Source organism: Centroberyx gerrardi, chromosome 3 (genome assembly GCF_048128805.1).
Source record: "Centroberyx gerrardi isolate f3 chromosome 3, fCenGer3.hap1.cur.20231027, whole genome shotgun sequence".
Taxonomy (NCBI): Eukaryota; Metazoa; Chordata; class Actinopteri; order Beryciformes; family Berycidae; genus Centroberyx; species Centroberyx gerrardi.
In genome coordinates, this window is record NC_135999.1 from 20,867,518 (window position 1) to 20,881,948 (window position 14,431).

Below are 14,431 nucleotides of genomic sequence, written 5' to 3' on the forward strand. Positions count from 1 at the left end.
ATGATGGAGTGTCCAAATATGTGTTTGACTGATTAGAACTATGCAGCTTAACTGAGTACACACACCCACGCACGCACGCACACACACACACACCCACAGGGTTGATTCAGTATCCAGGCAACACCACTGACCATCTCCTGATGAAATGCCGACAAGACCCACTCCTAATCAGCCAATCAGATTCAACGTGTGTCAGCTTGGCCTCGGGAGCCAATCAGCATTGATTAATTACTCATTAGTCAGCTGTTCATTGAAATATACTAATGGCGTAACTTAGGTTTAGCTAAATGTAATTTGTGAGTGGATAGAAACTAGCAGAATATTTATGATGTATGGAAGAAAGAACAGCAGTTGTTCACAAGATAATATTAGACATGATCTATCAAGGGAATGCAAGACTAACCTATTTTTCTGCTCCTCCTTAGCTTATAGCCCTTGTCAGTGTGGTTACATGGTCAAATGGCTTTGGACTATAAATCTTGATGACCCAGTATAACTCTCTCTTCTCATGGGCTGATTTTAGGCATTTTTATGGCATACTGTTACAGTTAGCCAGTTCTAAATTCAATCAGTGCAGTTAGTGGTTTCCATGGAACTAGTCCTTACAAAAGTAATAGATTACTATGTATATTATCAAAATGTTTTTCTTTCATCTTTAGTTAGCCTATTGTTTTTAGTTACACTCTGTCATACATTGAGTAATTGCTATGCTAGATCATTTACTGTGTTAGGGTTAGAAGATGGAAGTGATTATGTGAAGATACTGACCAACTGGATGTATATGTGTGTCGTTATGTAGGTTATCTGTGTATGTGTGTGCTTGTGTGGTTGCCTAAAGTAGAATGCAGTACAAAATCACAGGACTGTACATGCCTGCGTCTACCATGTGGAATTTAACATTTGAGTGGAAAAAAGAAACTCATCTTAAAAGGGCATGGGCTCGCGATAGAGCAAAGCTCCAGGCCAAGCTGCGCAGATCTGCTCATATAAGCAAATGACTGTCTACATGTGTTAATACTGTTAGAATAAATGCTCTGCCACCCGTCATCTCAAGTGCTCTTTTCTTTAATGATGGAACATTGCTCCAAAAGGCCTATCTAATGCCATGAGTGTCGGTGTGTATCTGTGCGTGTCCAAGACCTGGCTACTGCAACACTGCTTTATTGACACACGGACACATACACACACACACACCAGTCTCTGAGGTGTTGTTTGAAGTCCCTGGGACATCAGGGACGTAACGAATGGATGGATGCTGTGAGTGTGTGCGCACGCTTGGACACTTAAACGTGTTTAAATAAGAATGTGTTCTTGCATCCATTTTTTATCCTATATTTGTCCAGGGAAATGCTTGTTTTTTTTCCAGCGGGACCCTGCCACTGCTGGCCACTGAAGCAGCTGGGGATTAAGTGCCTTGCTAAACGGAAAAACAGCAGTAGTTGTCGAGGGAGGGGAGAGCGTTACTTATTCACTTTATTTCACTTTCACTACATTTTCCCAGCTAGTCCGGGGATTTGAACCGGTGACCTCCCGGACACAAGCTTGCTTCTCTACCCTCTAGGCTAGTGCCGCCCCCACATGTATGTACTGTATAAGATGAGGTGTTGGTTTATATAGCATGTGAACATAATGCGTCTCTCTCCCCTCAGGGCGGTCGGTTCCGCGGTCTGACCATGGGCTTCCCTCCTCTCCCACAACGCTCCTCAGCCCGACGCTCCTTTGGACGCTCCAAACGCCTCAGCCTGGCCCGCTCCCTGGACGACCTGGAGGTAGGATCGTATGCACGCATACATGCACACATGCAATCATACACGCATACACACACACACACACACACATATAGGAACACAACAACCTGGCGACTAGCCTTGAAAGTTATTGGGATGCTCGGCGTAGTCTGACCACAGTGTTATTGTCACATTTGAGCCACACGTGCACCATCCATCTGTAATAATAGCTGCTCACTGCACATCATACATCCTCACATGACACGTGAAGCGCCGAGCCCTTCTCTCACATCACCTTGGTAACATACACACAGTCATGTGGACAGAGCCTGCCTATACAGAGCGCCATAACAGCAGAGTGAATATTTCATTTGTCATATCTGTGAGTTATGGGCTACTAGGGTTATAGGGTTATAGGTTTGGGTTAAGGTTGCCACACAGCTTTGATTGCTTGACATTAAGGTTGACTGAGGTTACTATTGCATATACAGTATGTATCCATACATCTAGTCATAGAAGTTCCACATTTTCTGCTGAGTGCATGCAGTATTGCTGCATTTTTGCGTGACTTGATTGGAAAATTCAACTTTTGTTCTCTTAGCTGCAAGGAATGACCTGGCAACCAGTCATTTGAGAGACATGGGTTTCGCCTAACAATATGCCTATTTAGTTCAACAGAAAGATACTGGATGGGGATTGCTGTCATGGTTACTACTGTAAATGGACTTTGTTTATCAATGTAACTGAAGGAACGGCTTGCACAAGGATATAATCATCTCAATTATGTTGGGATTAGAAAAAAAGAGAAATACATCACATTCCATGTTCTGCATTGTTTTTTCCCCCCAACATTTTTCTATCTTAAGAGAAAAAAAAAGAGTTGATTGTCAAACTGACTACTGGCTAATGTATTACAGTGAGATGCTACTGTGATTCTGAGACACATACTGTTTATTATTCTGTGAATGTGTGTGTGTGAAGGTCGGAGAGACCGAGGCAGGGTCCTGCTGTCTTTAAGGACAATGTATAGCAGTTGTGTTTGTCTCCTCTGTCCTCTGTGCTGTGATAGAGATCAGAGGAAAGCTAAATGTTTCCGCCGTTTAGTGGCTACCGGGGCACACAGGGAGCAGATAAGCAGATTCCACACTGTCGCTTCAGTAGTGATGATGGGGTGTGTTTGTGGAATGGAATGAGGCTGGAATCCAGAAATAAAGTTGTATTGTATTATGTAACCTACTGTATTTGGACTGATTGATTTGGAGTGTTTCAGAGTGATTTGGACATGGGAAACTGGCAATTTTGGAATAATAGTTAATGCTGCTATATGTAGTTTTTAGTTGGACAAAAAATTCTTCACAATGAATTGCTTTCCTCAAAAGGAAAAATGAATTCCTAGAAGATTGTCTGGAGCTCAAAATTAGCTGTCCTACTGTCACACCACATTTACCACTGAACAAAACATCCCCAGGCTGATTGTTCATTCAATGATAATTACTTTATATTAATAACATCGTTACCGTAAATCCTCTAATAGTGGCCTGTAGTCAATTAAAAGCCGGGTCTCCGATAATGGCTGGGGGCGTGGTCGACACGAACAAATACAGGCCGGGGGAAAAAAACAATGGAAACAAGACTAGTACTAGTACTACTTTATATCATATTTCGTTTTATTGTAAATATACATTACAGTGAAGATAACCGGAGTAGACACGTATTGCCAAGACGAGCTGAGATGGTGACGTCATCAAGGACGTGCTGTTCCAATTGCAGAACGACGGTACTGCGTCCTCCCGTCCTCGGGAGTTTGTACCCCCGAGTCGAACTTGCCAAGTCCGAACTTCCAAGTACGCAAGTCCGAACTTGGCGTACTTGGTATTGAGAACCACCTTAGGTCAAAACCTAGTATATGGCTGGACCGTGTCCGTCTCCTCTCTCCACCACGCCCACGGCCCGCATTGATCCTCCCGATCCAAGCCCCGGACGCCCGGTGACGCATCGGCGTCGGGACCCCCGCCGAAATCTCGGCCGGATCACCGGGAACACATCGGCGCCCAGGTTCAGTTAGCTTCAGTTAGCTTCAGCTTACATGCAAACAACGGTGGATACCGGTAAACTCCTGGTGCCTGTTTGTAACTGTAGTTTGTAGTAACGTACAAGTGCCACAAGATGGCTCGGCCGGCGGAAGTCTCTGGAGCATGCCGTCGTCGATTACCGTAATTATCGTAATGCATTGCAGTAACAAAAAAATGTCTACCTAACGTACCCCAACAGAAGCAGATCAGAAAACAAGTAGGCTTCGTACTAAAATATGAGCAAATATACTTATCAAAGAGAGGGAATTAGAAATAAAGGCCTGTCTCTAATATAAGCCTGCTTCCAATAAAGGCCTGGTACCCTCTGCCAGGGCTCCAGACTGCGACCAATATGCGACCATTTTTTGAGAGTGTGCGAGTTAAAATTTCACGTGGTCGCATTCGTGCATGATGATCATTAGGCTGTTTTGGTGCCCCTCCGGCACATAGCGTTTTTTGATGTGGAAAAAGCGCTGCCTGGAGCGCTTTTTGTGAGGAGAAATAAAAAGCGGATCACGGCAACGTCACCTGACGTTAGCTGAGCAGCTGCTAGCTCACTAACCAGCTGGTTAGCACTTCTATCAGACAGAACAGTGTTGTGCAACAAGCAAAGGCTTACCAGATATTTCCAATACATGTCCAGTATAATCCATACTGCCTTTAAGATCGCTGTTGCGGTAATGGAAATTCACTTATTACAATGTCCAATTTCTCCACCGGCACTTTCACTTTCTCCATATTTGTTGTTGCTATGGGAAACGGCCAGCATCTCTGTGATCGCAATTGGTTGGCTGGAAAAAGCAGTTCACGTCACCCGGCGCTTTTCTGAAAAGTTGAAAGTTTCTCAACTTTTGAAAGCGCTCCGCACTGACAAAAAAAACGGCGCTGCAGCGCTTTTCGGGAGCGGCCGCCTTTTGTGCGCCTTGCGGCCGCTTCCCATTACTTTTAATGAGAAAAGGGCGCTGGCGGTTGGGGAAAAAACGCTGTGTGAACGCAGCCTTATTGCGGAGTTTTTACCGGCTGGCTTGATGCATTTGGGGCATTTGGGACAGAGGGACCGCGGTAAGTAAAAACAAACACACACAATCTATACATTTATATCGGGTGGACGTTGCTCTGTCCCGCTGCCAGACCATCCCATGGCAGGGAGCTCCCTTCTTTTTTCGCCTCTGACCCCCTCCTCCCCCTCCCCCCTCTATTCTACCTTTTTCTTCCGGTCGTTAGGCCTCTTTCTCTTGCTGCACATGCGGTAATGTCCACAAACAGAGAGGGCTTTGTGTGTGGGGGGTGGAGGGTTGGGGGTGGGGATGGCGAGGAGGAGAGAGAGAGATGGTGATGTGGGGGGGGGGGTTGTGGGATGGGTGGAAGTGTTACTCTGCACTTCTAATGAGCTCTGATGAGCAATGAGCTGACATTCCACTCGTTAGTGAGGCCTCAACACACAAAAACATGCATATACACATATACATAGACACACACACACACACACACACACACACACATACGAACATGCATGCACATACACACAGAAACTAATTGCAGCCCTGAGTCAATAATGCACATGGACACATAAGTATAGTATAATTATCTCTTGCAATCAGCACACACACACACACACACACACACACACACACACACACACACACACACACAGACTGAGGCACACACACAAAACACACACATTAACAGATACAGTCAAAGATGCACACTGTTCTCTCAGCCATCTTGTTAGCTGCTCTCTTCTCAGATGCCATTTTAGCTGCTTCACTCCACCAGCTTTAAGACATCATGCTTTAGGTCAAGTGTGTTTGTGTGTGTGTGTGTGTGTGTATGGGTGTGTATGTATTGCAGAGCTTGAGGCTTGCCGCTTGTCTTGTGATGGGTCTGATTTGTAGAGCTTGACCATGACACACAATCGCAGACACACGCACGCACACACACACAATGTCTTATGACAGCACTAAGAGGAAGGAAGTCAGACTGTACACTGTATATCTGCTGCTCCAGTTGTGTGTGTGTGTGTGTGTGTTTGCCAGACAAATTCTCGGGTTGGATTTATGTTGTCTGGAGAACTTGTTAGAATTTAATCATATCAATTACCAGTCCATGCATGCATGCTCACAAGGGACGTTAAACATTATGCAGTAACTTTGTTTTAAAATAATGAGGTTTAAAACTATTGAAAGCTATTTGAGAACAAGAGGACACAGTCAACAGGATGGGAAAGACCTGCCTCTCATGCAAAAGGCTGAATTGGCCATGTGAAAGGACGCTGACGCACACACACACACACACACACACACAGACAAACGATGCTCTAGTGGGCCCGGAAGGGTAAATACCAACGGCAAGGAGGGAATTGTGAAGGCCACTATGCAGGGAAGAAGTTTTCATCAATCATTTATTGTGTTCAGAGTGCTAAGAGTGTTTTCAATAATTATATCACATACATATCGTCGCTGTCGGGTGAAACTAATAAAAACGGCTTTCTTTTTAGCTTGACCATCATGCATTTTTTAGTTTATCCAATTGGGCTTTGAAAGAGTTTCAAAAATCCAAGGCTCATTGGATTTTCTCAACCAACAAAGGACCTTATAATAAAGTGAAGTTAAAACATAAAATTCACCAAATTGGAGTTCGGTTAGGTTTTCACATGACAACAATGATATGCATCACGAGGTGATTCATACCAATTGAGAAGCAAATGTGTCTCCTCTTTGAACTTTCCTCGTCTCCCCACCCCACACATTCCTACCGGGCAAACTTTCTATTCTTGTGTGAATAAACTACTTAGACTACAAAGTGACCCTGGCCAGTCGACAGTTTGTCAAGTGAAGTTCTCATCTTTATTATTTGTCTTCCTCCAACCGTTAAAATCAGTTACTGAAAACATAGTGAATGTACTCGTTCATTCAGTTATGCAGTGTTAATCAGAAACTTAAGCTACATGAGGGAGAAACAATCGCCAAGGAACAATCCCTTGCCTTCAGACCACAAAATGAGCAGCGGACAGATGATGTTTTAATGGTGTTTTCAGACTCTGACTGTCACGCAGTGGTGAGCTTCAACATGATCTTTTGCAGAATCAAGGCTGATTCCAACTAAAGACAGAATGGTTTCAATATTCACTCAGAAGCTAAAACTGTTTTGCACATGATAACCCAGGGGCTACACTGCATACAGATCTTATAGATTTTAAATCTAGGTCTCGAAGTAAACAATAAAGCACTCTCTGCACAGCATAGAAGCACTCACAAATAAAGAGAGAAGATATGTAAGAGAGAAGTTAAGAGAAATAAGATCCAGGGAACCTAGACATGTACAATATAAATCTTCCATGAAAGCGTTTGGCTCTACAACCGACCAGGTGCAGTTTCCCTTTGACTGCAGATATTCTGTCGATTTTGCTGCTGGCCAAAACATTCCTGACACTTTGGATTTTCAAGACTTTCATTATTTTCGCATGCTAAAGCCTGCCAATTATAAACTAACTTGCCTGTATATCAGCTATATTATCAATATAACAATATAGATGTGAGCCTGTGTGTGTGCGTGTATCTTTGTTTGTGTGTGTGCATGACTTTTCCGAATGCTAATTGATTTAAAGTCCTAATGTTCTCTTCTCCTCCATTGAGGCAAATACAGAGTCTCTTTCTCCTGGTCCATGGGGAATGGTGGGAACTCTGAACTGATCACACACACAAACACAAATCACTGCACTGATCTCAGAAAGACATGTGCCTGAAATTTTCCACAGCTCTTTGAGCTCAACTCACCTTAAAGCAATATTTTATTTGGATAGAACATTTTCAGTTTTTCAAGATGCACGCACGTCTGTGGAAGTTCAGGAGGAGTCATCCAGCAATATCTGCCCTGGCTGTCACCCCAAATAGCTCTCAATGTCACTAATTTAAAACAAGCAAAATTAACATTCTTGCCCTGATGAGTCTTTAGGGTCGAAAGCCGTTGGTGTTAAGCCATGACAATAAAGGCATTTTAGATTCAAAGCTTTAAGCCTCTTCCCTCCTTATTTGATTTAGTGTACCTTGGACTTTGTGTATACAGCTCAAGAGTTTACTTTCTTCTCACCGGAGGTTCTCATTCTCAGTGCTAATATCTCAGTTGTTTTATACAGATCTTGGTCCTGTTTCCAATGAGAACCTATGAACCTAAGGACTTTACTTTTTTCTTAATCCGCACAAAGTGTTGCTTCTGTAAGCAAAATTAGTTCTTGAGAAGTTAGGTAATTGAAAACTGAGGTGCTGTGTACAGGTCCTGAGAACAGCCAGTTTTGGTGGCCATTCATGAACCTGATAAAAATGTAAATATTCTACCTGTATGTATGTATATGCATGTGTTGAAAACCTGTCTAAGTATATTATCAGTATTAAAGCTGAGATAATGTCTGCAGTCACTTGTCCTGGGTGTTTCCCTGCCTTTCCCTGATGTCTGTAGTTGTCCATAGCTGCTACTTCCATGGTTTTGTGAAATCGGGACCTAAATATCTTTCTGACATCAGTTCAAAACAGTTTCCAAAGCTGTTACTGTGCCACAATATCGTATTGTGAAAATATTGTGTTTGTTTGTGTTGAATTTGGCTGCCTCCTGTACGTTGCCATCTGCGAAATCCTTGCTGAGTCATTTATCGGTGCTCAACGTGAGTGAGGTGGTGCTTCACCCAGCGTCCTCTCCCCTGGGCCAAGCAGAGAACTTGGGGTGTTTGTGTGTGTGTGTGTGTGTGTGCGTGTGTGTGTGTGCGCGTCACTTTGTGTCGAGGCATGTTGAAGAATGCAGACACTTCTTAGCTCGGCTAAAGTCTTCTGTATACTGCTTTACCGTCACCACAGATCTCATACCTAGCTATCTACTGGATTGTCTCACTGTCTCTCCCTCTCTCTGACCCTGTCTGTTTCTTTTCATGCATGTCTGTCTCTCTGTCTCTCTCTTTCTCACTCTGTCTGCCTCCCTCCTTCTCTCTCTTTCTCTTTATTTCTGTTTCTCTCTCACTATTACTCTCTCGCTCTGTCTCTCAATCCTCTGGGGAAGATCAACGCTAAATGCTGCCACCGCTCAGTCCATCCATTTCTTCATCTTTTGCCTCTTTTGCCCCTCTTCCCCCTCCATCAAGGATTCCAGTTTACTCTCCAAACGGATGTGTGGGGCATACTAAGTAGATGACAGAACAGCACTGAGGGTAACACATTCACTCAGCATTGATTTTATGTGTGTGTGTGGGTGCGTGTGTGTTCCTTAATGGCAGGGGTCTCCCCTCTGTAGCCGTGCCTCTGCATTTGTCTGTGTGTGTGTGTGTGTGTGTGTGTGTTTCTCAGACCACAGCAGTGTGGGTGGAATAGAAATTATACAAGGGTGGGTGGAAAAACAGAGAAAGAGGAGGGGGAGAGCAGAGAGGCAGGGCAAAGGGAGAAGATAGAGAGGGAAGAGGAGGGGGGATAAGGGAGGTAGAGAGCGAGAGGCAAGGGGAATCTAGCGACAGCGACGCTCTGTAGCAGTTTGGACCCTTCAAAGCCATCAAGCTTTCACGCTTTCTCTTTCCACGACACGCACACACACACATTCAGCGGCTGATGACAATGTGTCCTGAGGGGAGCTTTCACATGCTGTGCTGAGGATTACTTGTCTCTTCCTTCATGGAGCAGCAAACTTTGAGCGTGGATTCTGAAACCGCCACTGAAGGAGTGAGTAACGAGCTCGCTGTGTGTGTGCGTTTCTGTGTGGGTGTGTGTGTGTGCGTGCGTGCGCTCTCTTTCTATACGCGATGCCTGTGTGGTCATGTAGTGGAATGCTGTGGTCAACCAGATCTCCGCTGATCACTCCCTTGCCTCTGTCACATACTGCATGCAGGCTGCGTTATACGATCGTGACTAATTGTATTAGACCAATACTGCTGGAGCACATGCTATTAGTTCCAATACAAATGGATTTTCTTGTCAGCGTTGTGAAGCCTTATCAAGCATTTGCTGCAGACTGTGAGGCTTTTACGAGTAATATGAGGCGTAATCAATCTGGCTAAAGCTACCGGTTAGTGTTACAGCCCTCTGCTCTTTTGATTGAGGTTCATGGGACAGTTGTTCAGAGGGTCTGTCAATCCATGCAAGTCATCCATTACATTTTTATTTCTGTTATGACAAGTTGAATGCACTGAAACTTTAGTTGCAAGGCCTATTTCTGGAATAATGGATCATGTGATCTGTGCAGGCCAATCGTCAGGCTCTTTTAGTCGCTGTTGAGTCGAAGGGAAACCTGTTGATGCTTTGGCTGTCTTCTGGTTCTGCCCATGAGATCAGCTGCATTATAGAAAAACTGCAGCACACCAAGAGAGGGACGAGTCTGTGATGTGTTTTTCTCTAAAAGCGTCTCTTTGAAGACGTCTGGATTGAGTTCACGTGAATTGTCGAGTCTCCGATGTGATTATGTGGAACATCAGTTTTGAATGCAGGGCTATGCAAGTATCAGCCGTATGACCATATCATATTAGTTATGTCTAATCATGGGTTACATTGTAAAAATAAAACTTTACTCTATTTTACATATACTGTATATAAATCCATCATTAAGTATATACCGTGCTAGTATATAGCAGTATGGGCTATGAGGTCTTGGTATCCATCCATGCTATATGTATGTCTACCAGGTCAGTAGTTGAGTATGTGTATGTGTGTGTGTGTGTGTGGGTGTGTGTGTGTGTGTGTGTGTGTGTGCGCCACGCTTTCAACACAGGGGTTTTGACACTCTGGTGGAACGCAGCACAGGACATTGTTTCACTAAACACAGCAGTGAGAAATGAGACCAAAGAACACCCCACCAGCATTCTGACCTAGGACAGGCACACACACACACACACACACACCCCAACACACATTCATATCCCAAAAAAGGGATCTAACACAGTCAGACCCCCCAAGATTACATCCCGCACACACATTTCTTCATCTGTGTGCGTGCGTGTACGTGTACGTGTGTGTGTGCGTGTGTGTGTGTGCATGCTTGTGTGTGTGTGTGGTCCTCGTGATATCCCCTGGGAGCAGAGTGTGTTGGGGAAAGAAGATCAGATGATGAGACAGGATCAACACTGCTCCTGTATATGAAACACCTCAGGAGGACAACAGTCAGGACTATTCAGATAGTGTCAGATAATTGGTCAGTCGCAGAACTGTGCATTAAATTGACTCTCAGATACTTCCCTGCCATTCTGTGGCACTGTGTGGTAAACTCCAGTCATTTGGCACTTGATGAAGATTAAACGAAAAGAATGAAAGGATTTGCAAATGTTATTCGATCCCTTTTAATACAAACCAAAGCTACTGTGTGTGTGTGTGTGTGTGTGTGTGTGTGTGCGTGTGTGCTGGTCCCAGTGAGGTCTGCCCTCAACTGGTGGTCTATCTATTTCCCTGCTGAGCAGAGATGAGAAGCCTGCTAGCATGAGGTCATTAGTGCTCATGCCCATTATTGATCAATGAGGAGGCTAATCAACTAACTGATTAGCCCTGATTCACTGTACTTTTTGATCAGTGGTAGAGTTAATGACGCTGACTGGGTTAAAAGGAAAGGATTTAAGAAAAACCAGATAGGTTGACTTGTCTGTGCTCTTCTGTACTCCTCACCTTGATGCTGACAGCAGAGGGCACTGTTGAGTTAAGTTGGATGTGTCTGTGTGTGTGTGTGTGTGTGTGTGTGTGTGAGCAAGAGAGGGAGGAAGGGTGGAAGAGAGAGCGAGAGAGAGGGTGGGTAAACTCTTCCCTGCAGTAGAAATGCATCTGTCATTTTTTAAATTCAAAGTGAACTAATGCAAAGTCTTCATTCTCTCTGACTCCATATGTTACTTCTTTCCTAGTTAAAAGTAAAGCAAAACCGTCTCTTCTTTCCTCCTGCCTTTGTCTCTCCCACAGCCTCTCATTCAAGATCTCGCTTATCATTCCATCTATCTGCTCTCTGAAAGCTATGAACTTTTTAAATGTAATAAGTAATAATCATTCACAAAAGCTTAAAACTGATTCCAAATCTCATCACATAGCTAAAAGATAACATTCAAAGCAAAGGCAACAAATAGTAATTCCGCAATGTGCTTCTTTGTATTCTTTGTGCTTCAAACAGCGTTCCAGGGCTCCAGTTTTATTCCAAAAGCATAAATCTTATTCAGTACTGAAGCTCTATCATAAACTTTTGGCATTTTGAGCTTTCAATTATCCTTCCTAAAATGATGTGGTGCAGCTTTCAAATATCTTGGAGCATCACCCCATTCCCCCCAAGTCTGAACATCCTGCTGAACTGAGCTGAGGGTTCAGCGCTCTTTTATCTTACGCTGATATATAGGCTAGGCAAAGCTAAGAAACAGTGTTGATGACATGATGGATGTGTGTGTGTGTGTGTGTGTGTGTATATATTTATGTGTGCATGCATGTGTATAGCCCTGTAGTTGTACTGTCATTAGATACCTGCCAAAGAAAATATCTCCTTTTATGTTGAACACACAGACACACACACACACACACACACACACAGGGGAAACTGAGCTGCTTGTCTAGACCACAGGAATTAGGCTGGAGAGAGGGATGACACATGAGAATTCTCTTCTCTTCTCTTCTCATTTTTCTCCTATGCACCCCCCCCCCACCTACCTCTCTTCTTTTTCTCCTCCGGGTGTGAGTTCAGGCGACATTCAGTTTGAAATATCCCATTTGTCCTGTGTGGTGGCCCGGCTCTGCTGTCTTCCCCCCTGTTGATAGATAGATCATGGACCGGGCTTTAGCACAGGTACATAAAGTACTTTCCCCTGCAAGCCTGTCAAAGACATGTGAATAACTGATGAGCTGTTTGGGAATTGAGGTCACACCTAGGAAAAGCCTAGACTGTTTTGAAATGGTTTTACAAGCATTTGAGGTATGTTTGGTATAATTACACTAACCAAGCAAACATGAAAGTTTAAAGAATTAAGCATCCGTCCCACATGTTTTCTGTTTTTCTCAGGTCTATAGAGGGTGAGGCTAAGCTGTTGCATGTTTTTGAATCTTTTGGGTGTCGCCACATCCTAAAAGGAAAGAGTTCTTAAAAAAGCACAGACAAAAGGCAACTTTTTAATAACGGGACTCTTTTATATGCTGTTCTGAAAACATTTACACTCGCCACAGTCTTTTGCCAGGTCCGCTTCAGGACTGAGTAATAAGCCTGGTTGTCATATAAGCCCAGTGAGAGAGTGAAGACAGAGGTGGAAACATTCATAACCACTTTGCTGTGGTTTTGACATTGTAAGGAAGAGAATAATAGAAATGCCTGGAACAAAAGGCTCTCTTTATGGAACATTTCTCTCTCTCAAACACACACACACAAAATACAGTTTTCTCTGTGGTAACACAATATTATCAATACTTTTTTAGTTTGTCAAGATGGGATGTACAGTATGTGGTCACTGGCCACCCAGATTTTGTCAATAAATGGTATAGAAAAAGAAAATATCTATGAATGACTGCATGATATGAATCACACACACACACGCACACATACACACACACGCACACACACACACACACACACACACACACACACACACACACACACACAGAGTCATTTATGTATTTGCCTCCACCTACCAGTTTATGATTGAGTCATCACAGCCAGACAGAAGCATTAAAGAGAGAGAGTGGAGGTGTGAGAAAGTTTTCTTTTTTGCTAAAACAGGAAATTAGGGTAAGCTAAGTTTAGACTGAAAGCCATATGTACAAATTCAATTGCAGCCTTTGTGTGTGTGTGTGTGTGTGTGTGTGTGTATTGCAGTACCCAGCCCTGTCCTGTGAAGTGCCTTTGTTTGCTTCAACTGACCTTTTAGCAAACCTGATGACATTTCATTAATTCTAGTCTTATGAGGCAGATGCATTAAGCCAATGCCATTAAAGATTAACCTCTCTTCCTCCTCTCCTCCTCTCAACTTTTTCTCCTCCTTTCCTCACCTCCCTCAGCTCATAAAACGTGAAGCAACAAAGAAAATTCTCTTCTTTAATCACTGGAATGCGTTTGGCACAGTTGAATGTGTTCATAGCTAAAACCTGCTCCATAATGGACACAGTTTTGAAATGGAAAACAAATAAAATATGATTTTGAAAGGGGCGAGTAGAAGGAGGGAAGGAGGAGAGGTAAGGGCAGTGCTGTAATGTGATTGGCCGATCGACCTTTGTCCCCACCCCTTCTCGCTAACTGCTTCCTGATGGGGGCGTGTCACTATGGAAACGGAGCCGTGTGAGTCTGTGGGAGAATGGAACTTCCTAGTCAGTGGTCTGTCAGCTCTGTGTGTGAGGGAGTGTGTGTGTGTGTGAGAGAAAGTGAGAGAGAGGGACAGAGATTTGAGCATGGTATAGAATATATTGAGAAATAGTAGTACATTACCGGTGAGATATATGTGTGCAGGTGTTTATTTATTTCTTAAGATTTAGTTTTAGACTTGTTTAGTTAAGACAAATTGTAAGAGTGACCAGTGTGTGTGTATGTATGAGTGGAACCGATGTGCTGAGGCATGGCTCCATCCAAGCCAACTGTGTGTATGAATTTCCTGCCATAGTTGATTCCTGAAGAAGACATTAGGTGTGTGAGCGTGCGTGTGTGTGTGTGTGTGTGTGTGTCAGG

The 14,431-nt window shown here is 43.7% G+C and overlaps 2 protein-coding genes across 2 annotated transcripts in view; both read left to right on the forward strand.

Annotated features, from left to right (window-relative positions):
- Positions 1 to 14,431, forward strand: part of htt (huntingtin) — a 102,986-nt gene that overhangs the window by 50,258 nt on the left and 38,297 nt on the right. The gene's annotated exons all lie outside the window — the stretch shown is intronic.
- The window catches only part of rgs12b (regulator of G protein signaling 12b), a 46,998-nt gene that overhangs the window by 5,639 nt on the left and 26,928 nt on the right, over positions 1 to 14,431 (forward strand). Inside the window, exon 4 of the mRNA XM_078291596.1 lies at positions 1,650 to 1,769. Coding sequence (XP_078147722.1) covers positions 1,650 to 1,769 — 120 coding nt within the window. The remainder of the gene's footprint in view (positions 1 to 1,649; positions 1,770 to 14,431) is intronic.